General features: G+C 43.3%; 1 protein-coding gene across 1 annotated transcript; it reads left to right on the top strand.

Moving 5' to 3' along the window:
- The first annotated feature begins 795 nt into the window (after positions 1-795).
- KCNJ16 (potassium inwardly rectifying channel subfamily J member 16) lies at positions 796-11,683 on the top strand. Its single transcript, XM_078654283.1, has one exon. The coding sequence runs from the start codon at positions 986-988 to the stop codon at positions 2,213-2,215; it is 1,230 nt and encodes a 409-aa protein (XP_078510409.1). The 5' UTR covers positions 796-985; the 3' UTR covers positions 2,216-11,683.
- Positions 11,684-13,157: the final 1,474 nt, after the last annotated feature.

Genomic DNA, 13,157 nt, shown 5'->3' with positions numbered 1-13,157 from the left:
AGGGCGAAACGTACGTCAGCTATATTGAAATGGAATAAATTAATCAAAAGGGACCTGATTCGACAATTGTTGTGGAATTGTTCCAAAGGACACTCATTTTTGACTGGTCGAACCGCAGATTATTAAATGTGGATGAAAGAGAGGATCATTTGGTGTGCTTCAGTTTTTGTGTTGGACATTGTTCTAGGCTGGCTTCAGTCCTAGTGGATTTATACCCTGGTGGGTGGGTATTGTGACACTCTGAAAGCACCCTAAAATATTGTGGCTTCAATGGACACGGGTGAGACTAATTGAACACAGATATAAATAGATGTGCAGGTCATGGAGCATACCCACAATCTTTGGAAACACTTTTCCATTATGGCCTAACATATTATGGGCCTAACACTTTTCCATCATGGGCCTAATGCTTCCATCCACCTGTAAATTACCCCATTGTTCACAAAAAAGGCTTTACGTTTTCTTCATTTATAGACTCCAAGGAATTCTAACGCAGCTAATGACTCCCAAATTACAACGGTTATATCAGTCCGATATTGCATAAGTCATACATTCGCTGAAAGGTATTCATGTAATCACTTTCCTGGGCATTAACAGTAAGAAATATCTCAGGTGACATCTAGTCAATGAGCTTAAGTTGCTAGAAAAGATGCATGCATGCTTTGAGCTGTTTTCCTCTCGAAGTGATTGTTTATAATCCGGAAATCTACTTGACAAACAAGAGATCAGCTTATTATGTCATCAGCCCATTTGCATCGTCCTTGTACTATCGCATGTTCTCTAATTATGTCAATGTCCTCAATTTTGAAAACTGATTTTTCCTGCACATGTGTTCATTACAATTTAAACTTTCTAATAATGCATCAATATCAAACGATTAAACACTCTTTAACATTTTTTCTTTAGGTTTTTTTAAAGCAGGAAGACTCATCCTAATATTCGCTGACGCAAAGCCTTCCTGACACGCTCCAGGGTGGGCGGTATCATGATGAACAGAAGCATTAGTACCTATGGTTACAGTACCGATTATGAAAGCACAGTATCCAGACGAACATTTCAGAAGCGATTCCTTCAAAAGGATGGGAGCTGCAATGTGTACTTCAAGCATATCTTTGGAGAATGGGAGAGTTATGTGGCTGACATTTTCACTACACTGGTGGACATAAAATGGCGGCACATGCTTGTCATTTTCTCTTTATCGTACATTTTGTCCTGGTTGATCTTCGGTTTCGTTTTCTGGATCATTGCTCTGCAGCATGGTGACTTAAACCGGGAAGACAGTGTACCTTGTGTAGACAATGTCCGTACATTCAGTGGAGCATTTTTATTCTCTCTTGAAACACAAACCACAATTGGCTATGGTAACCGCTGTGTGACAGAAGAGTGTTCGGCTGCAATCATCTTAGTCACTCTCCAATCTGTTTTAAGTTGCATCATCGATACTTTTATCATTGGGGCGGCAATGGCTAAAATGGCTACGGCCCGGAAGAGAGCACAAACGATACGCTTCAGTTACTATGCTATTGTGAGCATCAGGGATGGTAAGCTTTGTCTCATGTGGCGCATTGGGGATTTTCGATCAAACCATGTAGTGGAAGGAACTGTAAGAGCCCAACTTCTCCGGTACAAGGAAGATCATACGAAGAGAATTGCAATGGAGTACAAGGACCTTAAGCTACTCAATGATAAGGTCATTCTAGTGGCACCAGTGACTGTTGTGCATAAAATAGACCGTGAAAGTCCGTTATATAGCATGGACAGGAAAGCTCTGGCTACAGGCTGCTTTGAGGTTTTGGTCACTTTTGTCTACACTGGAGACTCAACTGGAACATCACACCAGTCCAGAACATCCTACTTACCCCGAGAAATTTATTGGGGTTTTAGATTCAATGAAATCTTGCAGGTGAAGAAGAAATACTACAAAGTGGATGGAACCCAGTTTGAAGAGATGACCGAATACTATGCTCCTTTTTGCAGTGCCAAGCAACTTGACTTTAATGAACAAGAGTACAGTCGAGCTGACAATCGCCCATCTCAAAGGAGAGAACAAGCTGCTATCCAATCAGATAATGAACCTGCAGACGCACCTGGAAGGCCAGGAAATGTAACACAGTCGAAAGCACAAGTGCTTCACAGCAAGCAAAGTACCAGAGAATTATCCTCTGATGAAGGCCTTACGAGCTTGAGTCCCGCTACATTGAGCTCACAGACCTAGTCAGAAGATCCGAGGCTCACATTTTTTATTAAACACCAAAAACGTTTAATTTGCTGCCTTATTTGTTATTAACCTTCACATATAGCACTATACAGCTAAAAAAAAACTCACCGAAAAAATGAGCATAACAGTATCAATAACTAAGACATAGGTTTTACTGGATGATCGATTAACTTTCAGCCCAAATGACCAACAGGGGAACCTTGTTACAGAAGAATGAGTGTTGCAACTACATTTTAAGACATTTTGCAAACCATGTATAGCACTTGCACTGGTTCTGTCGGGAAATCCTCTTCAAGGCAGGTCCAGTAATGAATTCCTTTGGAAATGAGGCATATCGAAGTGGTAACATAATGCAAAGTATGGGTGCCTCGTGTTAATTTTCTTTTTTTCAAAGTCAAAACAGGACGTGAATGTAAAGTGTAAAAGGAAGAGAACCACTATACAGTGCAGGTACATATATGTCTGCAAAGCCAGCCTGACCGTCATCTCTGTCTAATACATGTGTGCTCACAAACATTTTCTCAGGGACCAAAAAGTACATTATGGCGTGTGCTCAAGGGCTGCATTGATGGCGGGACAACTCAGGGTGGCAAAGTGGGCTGAGGAATGATGCGGTTAGAAAATAAACTCACACCTTTTCAAAAGACTATGAGAAAAGGCAGTCTTTCAAATCTTTTTGCACATTGGTACAGCATCTTCTACTATGTGTTTCCTATACCTGTGATGTTGGCTACAACTCAGTTCTTCTAAACTCGCCAAATTCTATCCTTTATTCTAGCTAATCTATCGAACATCAACCTGGTGATTAATCTGCTAGAATGTTATCCAGCTTGACTCCATAAAACAGTGATACTGCCCAATAGTCTGAAGAGAGGGAGAGTTTAGGGCTGGAGGGAGACAGCAGCAGGGGCTGGGCTGCTGTAGAACCATTTACATGTGTCAGGGTAGGCTAAACTGGAGTTCTCGTGAAGCATGTCTCCCTGGCTCCCACTATGCACTGTTGCATCAAGTCTGACAGCAGGGCAAGTGATACAGTTTGTGGAGCATGTATTAGACGTGGCTTAAAATGCCCACTTGTGAGACTGTAATGACTAGCAGCTGGATTTGCCAAACCAAGCTGTGAAGATCACAGGAGGTCGCGGTTGACAAAGTCCCATCTGTAGCAACAGGAAAAGAAAGACCTAAGTTAGAAAGGAACACCTGGCAGCTGCCATCACCTGATATGTGACCCTGTGGCAATGCACGGATTAAACATAAATGCATTTTAAGTTTAACATAAGATGTGTGGCATTTTCCATTAGGCTGCGTGCATTACATTTGATATACAGTTACCTTTAGGTTAAAGAGCAACAAAATATTGACATATTATTTTCTTCTTTAAGCTGCCTTTTGGCTCCCTCCTCCCACTTGTTAACCCTGCCTCGTTACACTCCTCCTCGCAGTTCCCATATTTTTCCTCCACAGTCTGCTTGGTTAAGCTTTCACCCGTGAGCAGGGCTGCCTTGATGAGAGTACATGCTTAACTAGCTGTAAAACCAATGCCCACAACTACAAGACTGGAAACAAGTTTACCCTTGCAACATTGGTTTCTGATTCTGGGCTTTTGTCTCTGTAGTCATTTTCTGCTTGTTCAATGTGCAGGGCATCCCAGCACAATGTGTCTTAACAACTGAAGAATGTGCAGCGAATGTTCGTTCACCTTCTCAGTCACGTGGTACTGTTTTGCAGAAGAGACCTTTAGATCAACCACTACAGACACCAGCACAACTTAGCTTATCGCCTCTCCATCCTTGCAGACCCTTTGTTCACATACTTCTTTTCTACTAATCCTTTCATGACATGTCTAGAATAATAATTGTACTCTGAAGTGCATGATTGTGTCCATCTTTACTCCCACCCGCCTCTCTTTTTGTATGGTAGTTGTAGATTAGACACTTGTTAAGAGCAAAAACTGAAGGTTCAATTACGTAATGAGTTGTCAGTTAATGAATCTGCCATTTGCACCAGGACACCACTGGTCTTGTAGTGACAGACTCGGTTATAAACAATATGTTTATTGCGTGCATAAGGGTGTTGAAATCCAACCAGGCCTCCTTCAACACCCATCGCAGTGGCAACTGATTGAAGAGCTTGACTGTAGACTACTTTCAAATACTCGTGCTTAAGCGCTTCAAATGCTTAGAAGAAGATATTGTAGAAGAGAGTTTGCTAACCGAGAAGCTGCTACTACAATATATTCCTTCATCTTACCTGTTTCTGCTTATTCACAAAGTCAATTAAAGAGCTTACATTTGACCAGATGAGACTTGCCTGCTGACAACTCAAGCAATTTCTGATAGGTGTTTGCCTCTGTGACCTTTCCTGCTGTAACTTTCAGCATCACTTTCCTATCCAACCAGCAGTCTCACCATTTGATGACAGTCAACAGGGGCAAGCGGTGATCCGCTCCACCGGTCCAGGCAATGAGAATTCTTGATTGGGAATCCACATGCACTCAGCAACCAAAAGACAGCCAAGCAAGTCTACCAATGAAAGAGTCGCCTAACAATGCCACAAAAGCACTCCCAGACGCTCGGTTCTTTTGTTTGGAGCCTTGAAGAAAGACACATTGTCCTGCTGTATTAACTTGAGCTGTCTGACCTGACTTGTGAGCCATGTGACGCTTTTCGGGCTGGGTACCTTAAAAGTATTTAATTACACATTGTACTTATACTACCATTTTTTTCAGACTGAATATTGTTAACTTGTATTGTCTTAAAATGTTTCCCCATGTGCTTTTGCAAATCCAAGTATGTACTGACTCATTAATAAGAAAACTGCTTGCATAAGTAGTTTGTGTAACAGAGATCCACCCGTGCTCCAAGGGCAAATGGCATACATTATGCACCACCGCCCTTCTATTTTCCTTTTACGTTCACAGACTGCTTTGCAACATCACTGCAAGCTCTTGCTTGCCCTGCTACACGACTGCCAAACACCATTTTGTCAGTTGTGTTATTTATCACCATTTTCTCGAGACATATTTACCATTCACGTGCTATCCAGGTTCAAGCATGAAAAGAATACCTAGTGGAGAAATGCAATCAATTTTCTCAGATGCCAAAGCCACTAGAGTTACGCACAATATAAATGTTTTACCTTAATAAAAAAAAGCGTCTGCTAAATTGGAAAGAAATGTGAGCTACAAGTCCAGGTCTAGCTCAGCGTTTTGCACCTGTGCTTGGACAACTTGAAAGGGGGCCAGATTGGCGGCTTCAACCAGCAAACACAGACTCTAATCACTGTTTTCTTACTTTGCGAAGCGATGTGTTGGTTTAGAAATCATTGTATCTGCTCTCGTATCTGACCTCCAGTATTTATCATTAAGATCACAAGGTTTCTTAATATTGCATAGGACCTCGTAACAAATGAGTCAAGAATCTGGGTGTGGGTGCTAACCTATGTTTGCACCCAAATGAGGATTGTAACATTGTAACTGCTATGATGATTGCGCACATTGCAGGCTTTTGCCTGCACAATTTTTGACAGGCAAAATCTGGTGCACACAAAACAGGCACACTTCAAGTCTGGATATCTCAGGCTTTGAGATTTTGGGTTTTGAAAAGGAAAAGGAACAGTTTGGTAAAATTAAAAAGCTGTAAAAACCCAAGGAGGCTGTACACCAATCATTAAAATAAGGGTCAAAGAAACCTTAAGGTAATTCAAGGGAGTGGTGCAGTCAGTAATACAGTTCGCAGGTTTTAGTTTTTGTTGCAAATATGTGCCCCTGTTTCCTACGAGTATTTTCTCATCTGAGATGTTTCTGTAGTTTTGTGTTTCATTCAACATATGATTCTTATATAATGCATACTGTAAACTTAGTTGCCTCTAAGGGCCTGGTTATGACTTTGGCGGTCAGGCGCCGGGTCCACCCCGCCGCCCCACCGCCAAAGCTGTGGCCAGACCACCCGCCAGATTATGAGTGTAACTCATATCTGGCGGGATTTTGTTTTGACTTTCCCATGGCATGCCCTGAAAATGGCACCACAATGGGAACGCCAAAAAGAGTTCCTGCATGTCATGGACTGCAAAGTCCATGCAGTGCAGGAACTGGTGCGCCCCCCTGTCTGCATCCACATGGCACAGAGGCACAAGGGGGCCCTACGTTTCCTCTCCCCCACAGTTTTCATGGCAGTGGAACCACCATGAAAACCATAGCGGAGAGGAAAATTGTAATATGCTTGGTAGGATCGCGGCGGTTCAGCCAAGCATAGTGCTGCCTCCTGACTGCCACAACACTACCAGAAAAATGCTGTTCCCTGCAGCTGCCGCGGGGCAATGGCGGTACGACTGCCCCTATTGTAATGGGGCAGTTGGGACCCCCAGACTCGTAATTAAGCCCTAAGTGTCTTGGTGAGTTCAGTTTGTGGATTGGTGTTTGCTATCTGGCATGATTGTCTGTCCACGTGTTGAGGGTGAAAGGAGAACGTGTTTCTCACAGAGTGTACCACTGAGTCATTAAGATGTTGAGACTACATGCTTGTCCATTCATTGGCATCTGTGTAGAACGATGGCACATATTGGCAATAGTAACTTTGCTTCTATGGGAAAGTGTGTGAAGGAGCCGCTCAGCAAAAGTCAGAGTAAGAGTGCCAAAGTAAAAGAGAACTAGAAAGTAGCAGCGAAGTAAGAGATAACCACAAAAGATAGGGGGACAAAGAGGTGAGGGTGTGTGTGTGTGTGTGTCTGTGTGGGTGTGTGTGTGAGAGAGAGAGAGAGAGAGAGAGAGAAAAAGAGAGAGAGAGTGAGAGAGAGAGATAATGCCATGGAGAACAAGCATTGGTGAAGCCACATGCAGTATTAGCACATCAGAATAATGCGTATGGAAGGGAGCTGGCAGGCGAGGACTGAGGGCTCTGTAACTGTAAACATGTTTTTAAAGGCAAACGCTTCAGTGGAGGCAGAAAGATACACTCACAAAACGAATATCATTAAGTGGGAGGCGAATACACCACTGGTATGAAGCAGGATTTAAAGGATACATTCTCAAGCAAATGGCTGAACGAGGCTGGTCGCTAAAAGCCAATGGTTGAATCAGGTGACCCACATCCAACTCTATGTTTTTGTTAGCAGTGTATATCAATACAGTTGTGCTGTCAAACCCCAGAATCTAAAAAAGAAAAAACATGAGTGGAATGAAAGTATGTAGAAGATGAGTGTGAAAAAACAGAGTTGGAGACTAAGGAGATAAGTGTAAGACACTAAATAGGGAAAACTTGTGAGGGATGTGTAGAGTGAAATTGCGTGAATGCCTACTGCATAGAGGTAGATTGCAAAGTTAAGCAAAGTGAAATGAAAAACTGAAGTTATTATTCATTTATTTGATATGAATTAAAAAGCAGTACTAGCAAACAATTGCAAAGACAATAGATCTGCCATACTTTGCGTGTATGTGTTTGAAGTGGTGCGGTGTATTTGGACGCACCTACATAAAACATAGTCAGAGCCATCCAAATACTGGCCAAATGGCATGCTGTGCTCAAGCACAGAAGTCCACTTCACACGTTTTATGCACACTCATAATTACATGAGCCACACCTCTGGTACATTATGCCTAGTTGAGCTTCTTCGGCCACACCCCTTTTCCAGATCCCCTTCCTTATTAAATCCACTAACTGTTAATGAACCATGTCATGTCACTCTAAAATAGGCAAGCGCAGCATAGGGTATTAGGCAGCTAATTAATTCACTGGCAACAACAATTTGCTAGTTGCACAGAGGTTTTTCACTTGAATTTACGTTTCTAATATCCTGCAGAGGAAACATGTTCTCACACAGGGACATATGGGTTGCCCAGCTGCATCTTATTGAAAATAGCATAAAGGTTTCCTCTTCAAATCAGCGTGAATAACTCAGGTACATTATTTACACTTGTAGAAAGGTTCGTGGCAGCCTGAGAAGCAAACACGGGGGCCAACAACATAAATATTAGGAAATGATGCGTGTAAAAATGTACTGTCAAATCCACGTGTAATTTCAATTTAATTCCCAAATATCCATTGTGTGATGTTTGATGATAAAGATATTCGAGGTTGAAAGTGTACTTGAAATGCCATCAAAACTTCACAACTGGCCCTGACAGGCTGCATATCTGATAGTGCCAGACATTTTGCGACACAGAGACAAGGGGCCTCATTTATGAGAAATGACGCATCGCTGTGTGAAAGCAGCGATGCGTCACTTCTCAGTGCGCACTCCTTGAGTCATGATTGATGCGTCATATTTATAATATGATGCATCATGTCGCAAGGAGTTACAGATACGTCAGTATTTCTGATGTATCTGTAGGAGCAAAAGTGACGCATTGCTGGAGTGTGTCACAAAAGTGACGCAACTCCAGCAATGTGTACTTTCACACGGGCAAGTCCCATGTTGTTAGTGCTTGCGTCAGTCTTACGCCTGCCATGACGCAGGCGTAAGATTTTGACGCATTAGTGGGCAAGAAATGGCGCAATGAAATCTTATAGATTTCACTGCGTCACTTCCATGACCCTTTCTTGCGTCAAAACGCCCCCCTTGCATACATTATACCTGGCGCAGGTATGTTATGCTACTGGCATTTATTATGCGCACAGCTGCTCCAGCGAAGGAGCGTCCCGGCGCCCGACAAGGCAGCCACACAACATAACCAAAGAGTGGAAGGTTTAACATTTTAGTTAAAAGGGCTACGGAAACAGAAAAGTCTTAACAGCCCTGCGAAAGGAGAGCAGGTCAACCAGGGTCCGGATTTCAAAAGGGAGTGCATTCCACAAAGCGGCTGCTCGCACCCGAAAAGAACATCCCCCAGCTCGACTACGTTTGAAACGAGGGGCTGCTGCTAATTCGCGGTCCGAGGAACAAAGAGAGCGGCCAGGGATATAGGGGCACACAAGGTTATGCAGTATCAGAGCAGAGGGGCCTTTTAAGATCTTAAAGGACATACAGAGCACCTTGAAGTGAATCCGCTGTCTGACAGGCAGCCAGTGGAGAGCACGCAGGGTGTGAGAGACAGAGCAAAACCTAGGGAGGCCTACAACTGCTCTGGCTGCTGCGTTTTGCACTCGTTGGAGACGGGTAAGCTCGGCCTGATTTAACCCTATGAAAAGGGAGCTGGCATAATCCAGCCGAGACAATACCGTCGCCTGAACCACGAGTTGACGGGTTGCGGCATCAAAAAATTTGAGTGCAGGTCTCAGATTACGCAGAATGCCAAAGCAGCAAGCCGCCATCCTTTTGGTGTGGCCTACAAAACTGAGGGTCGGGTCCAGCCACACCCCCAGATTTTTAATCTCGGAGACCGGAGTGGGGGTGGGACCCAACTCAGGGGGCCACCAAGTATCGCCCCAGAGTTCCGTCCGTTTACCAAAGACCATAATCTCTGTTTTTTTGGCATTCAGTTGGAGACAGTTGGACGTCATCCAACTGGCCACCGCCCGAAGTCCGTCCCGGAATCTTGGGGCCTCCACCCCAGAGTCCCCGCTGATCGTGACCGCTAGCTGAGTATCATCTGCGTATGACACCATGGTCATACCGCAGAGCTTTACGACCTCAGCCAGCGACCTCACGTAAAGATTGAACAACGTGGGACTCAGCGAGGAACCCTGCGGAACCCCAAGCGTCAGAGGATGAAATTTGGACTGGTGGGGCGGGGCAGCCACACAGAAGGAACGGTCCGCCAGAAACGATCGGAACCACTGGAGTGCAGTGCCAGTCACACCTGCCTCCTCGAGGCGCTGCAGAAGAATCCCATGCGAGACAGTGTCAAAGGCGGCGCAGGGGTTTACAAAGGGACGCATCTACCTAGATGCGTCACTTTGTAAATATGGCGCAACAAGGTGCATTTTTTACTCCACTGGTGCGTAAAAGTGACGCACAGCCTCATAAATGAGGCCCCCTGGCTTTGCAACTTCCCTCTCCGAAAACCTCTCTATGGACACAATGGCTTAGACTCAGGTTATCAAGTACATCTGGTTCCTGACTCTGCAATTTGGAAAATTGGCAGGAAATATCCTGCCAGTTATGATTTGTACCAATTTGCGGTTTGCTTTGCTCTCCCGTGCATTGTTGATGAACCAATAGACCACTTCTTACCTACTGTCAAGATTTATCGAAAGAATGATGGACGAGTCTCTACAGTCACCCATCAAGGCGCTGGATCTTTCGTTCCAAAAAAACTTATGAAAAATGTCCGCTCTTTATCCACAGAGGCAGGAGATCATCACAGTGGTACTTGCCTGTTGCAAACACAAACGATGCATTTCCTTTTAAAAACGTGTGCCTCATTTTCAATTGCTGAAATCGTTAAAAGTATTTGGAAGCAGGATCATTTTAGATTCAAAATCTTTGGAACGCCTTCTTAGAGGCGCCTTTCTTTGGAAAGAGCAACTGACTAAGGTGTACATCCATTGTTTTGTGTATATTGTAAGGGATATTACTTACAGGACTTCTTCGAGATAGTTGAAGTCTCTGTACAGAGCCTCTAAAGAAGCCTTTCCCACTACGGGGATGCTACCGAATGTTGTGGAGGAGGGGCAGTCAGGAGATCGAGGTCTCGGTACCTTCTAAAATCTTTGTGTATGATTATGATGTACATTTTGGTATTGGAATGAACCAAAGCGGTTTTATAACTCACATTCTTTGTAATATATTAATCACATTTCCACACACTTATACAGACTCAATGTTGCAATATTCTATGACTATACAATAGATTATAGTTTTGAGCTTAAGTTTGGCTGAAAACAGAATGCTTAGTGAGAGCCCACTGCAAATGCCTTGAAGGCTGATGACTGATAGAAAGGTAGGGAATGTGTATATGTAAATTAGACATTGTGGTAGGCTTTGTAGATGATCGTAAACAACTAGAGAGTATTTTTAACAAAAAATAGTAAGAAACTCCGTCGAAGGAGTAGTCAGGCAGAACAGCCTCCAACACAAATCAGTGCTCCATGCAAACATATTAGCTGTGTCACAGTAAGATAGTGAAAATACCAAGATGAAAAAGGAACCTTCCTTCGACGGAGTTTCTTACTATTTTTTGTTAATAATACTCTCTAGTTGTTTACGATTGTTTATCCCTAGGGGCGGGAGAGTATTTACTATAGCCCTTTCTCTCTTGTTGTTTATATATATATATATATATATATATATATAGGCTTTGTAGATGACCCTAAACCTACGATTAACATTGACCCTCCTGTTATTGAAGAGGTTACTATCTCTGGTGATGTGATCATCATATGTTAGAGGTAGGGCTAATCAGTTCACAGTCACACTATGGGTGCAACAACGGTGGGTTGATGATTCTCCAATCACCTTCGCGTGAAAGCACAAGTATTAAGGAGATTGTATTATGTTTGTAGTTTTTGTGTATCATGATGCAAGAGGTAAATTGAGATCAGTATTGTAGTGCACTGCTTTAATAAAACTATTTTGTTGCAAAACATTTTTATTGAGTTCAGAGTCTCTTTTCATTATTTAGCACCAACCCCGTCAAGCTCTTCCTTTGGCATGTCTGCGCAGGTTATGTGGTCAATAGCAGTTCCTGAGAAAGCAATGAGGTTTGCAAATAAGTGGGAGGAAGAGATCAGCAGCTGGGATGGCCTGGGGTTTTATCTCGCACTGCGTGAGATTGTCTGCAACAGGTTTGCTAGATATTCTTCTGATTTTCCTGAAAATAGGCAGATATTTGCTATAAATTTATTTATTATTTATTTATTTATTTAGGAAGTTTTATATAGCACTTGCCTGAGCGAAAGGTATCGGAGCGCTTCACAAGTACAGAGCAGTGCAAAATAAGGCAAACATAGAACAGTAAGCAATATACTCAGGGTACAAATCGTAAGAGAGGATAGCGACGAGTTCAAAATACAGAGTCTTGATAACCACCTCGACGAGAGCAGCAGTGACGTTTAGAACTCCGAGCTACTCCTATCTGTTCGATAGGGAGCGGTCGAGGAAAATGATTTTGAGCTGGCTTTTGAATTTGGGGAAGGAAGGAATAGTTCTGATGTGGGGGGGATGGAGTTCCAAATTTTGGGCGCATTTCCGGCAAAGGATCTGGCCGCAGTTTTTTGTTTTCGTGCTTTTAGCTGGATAAGGAGTAGAGTATTAGAGCGTCTGAGAGTCCTGTTTTGTCCCGCTTTTCTGAGTTTGGACGCCAGATATTCGGGTTTGCCTGTGTGAAGGGCTTTGTGAGTGAGGCAAGCTGTTCTAAAGTTCGCCCGCATTTCAATTGGTAGCCACTTGAGTTCTTTTAGTGCTGGAGAGATGTGATCAAATTTCTTTATTCCAGTGACAATTCTGGCGGCCGCATTGAGGGTTGTTTTCAGGGGAGCAAGGTGAGTTTTGGCTATTCCCGAGAGGATAGCATTTCCAAAGTCCAATCGAGACAGCACCAATGCTTGAGTGGCTTGTTTGAGGTCTTTGGGTGGAATGTACAGTTTAATTTTGTTTAGTAGTTTCAAGTTAAGGAAAGCACTCTTTGCCGAGATCTTAATGTGTTTGTTCAGGTCGAGTTTGGTATCTAGCGTGATGCCTAGTGATTTAACAGAGTTAGCCAAGGTGAGGTTTCCATTGAGCGCATCGATATCTTTTAACCATTCAACCATTTGTGGATTCTCTTCTTTGTTCGAGATGAGGAGTAGTTCTGTTTTGTCCGGGTTCAACTTTAAATGGTTGCTTGATAGCGAACGTTGCACTTCCTTTAGTGTTTCATTGAGTCTGTGAATGTCTTTAGAAGAGGAGATTTCCAAGTAGAGTTGGGTATCATCAGCGTAGAGATGAAAGGGGATGTTAGCTTTTCTGAGTAGGGTGGCGAGGGGTTCCATATAGATATTGAAGAGTTGGGGGAGAGCACAGATCCTTGGGGCACTCCCCTCTTGACTGGGTGAAGGTCAGATTCAAAGCTTCTCATTTTGAT

This window comes from Lissotriton helveticus, chromosome 7 (assembly GCF_964261635.1).
Source record: "Lissotriton helveticus chromosome 7, aLisHel1.1, whole genome shotgun sequence".
Classification (NCBI taxonomy): domain Eukaryota; kingdom Metazoa; phylum Chordata; class Amphibia; order Caudata; family Salamandridae; genus Lissotriton; species Lissotriton helveticus.
This window is presented reverse-complemented; position numbering and strand designations above follow the sequence as displayed.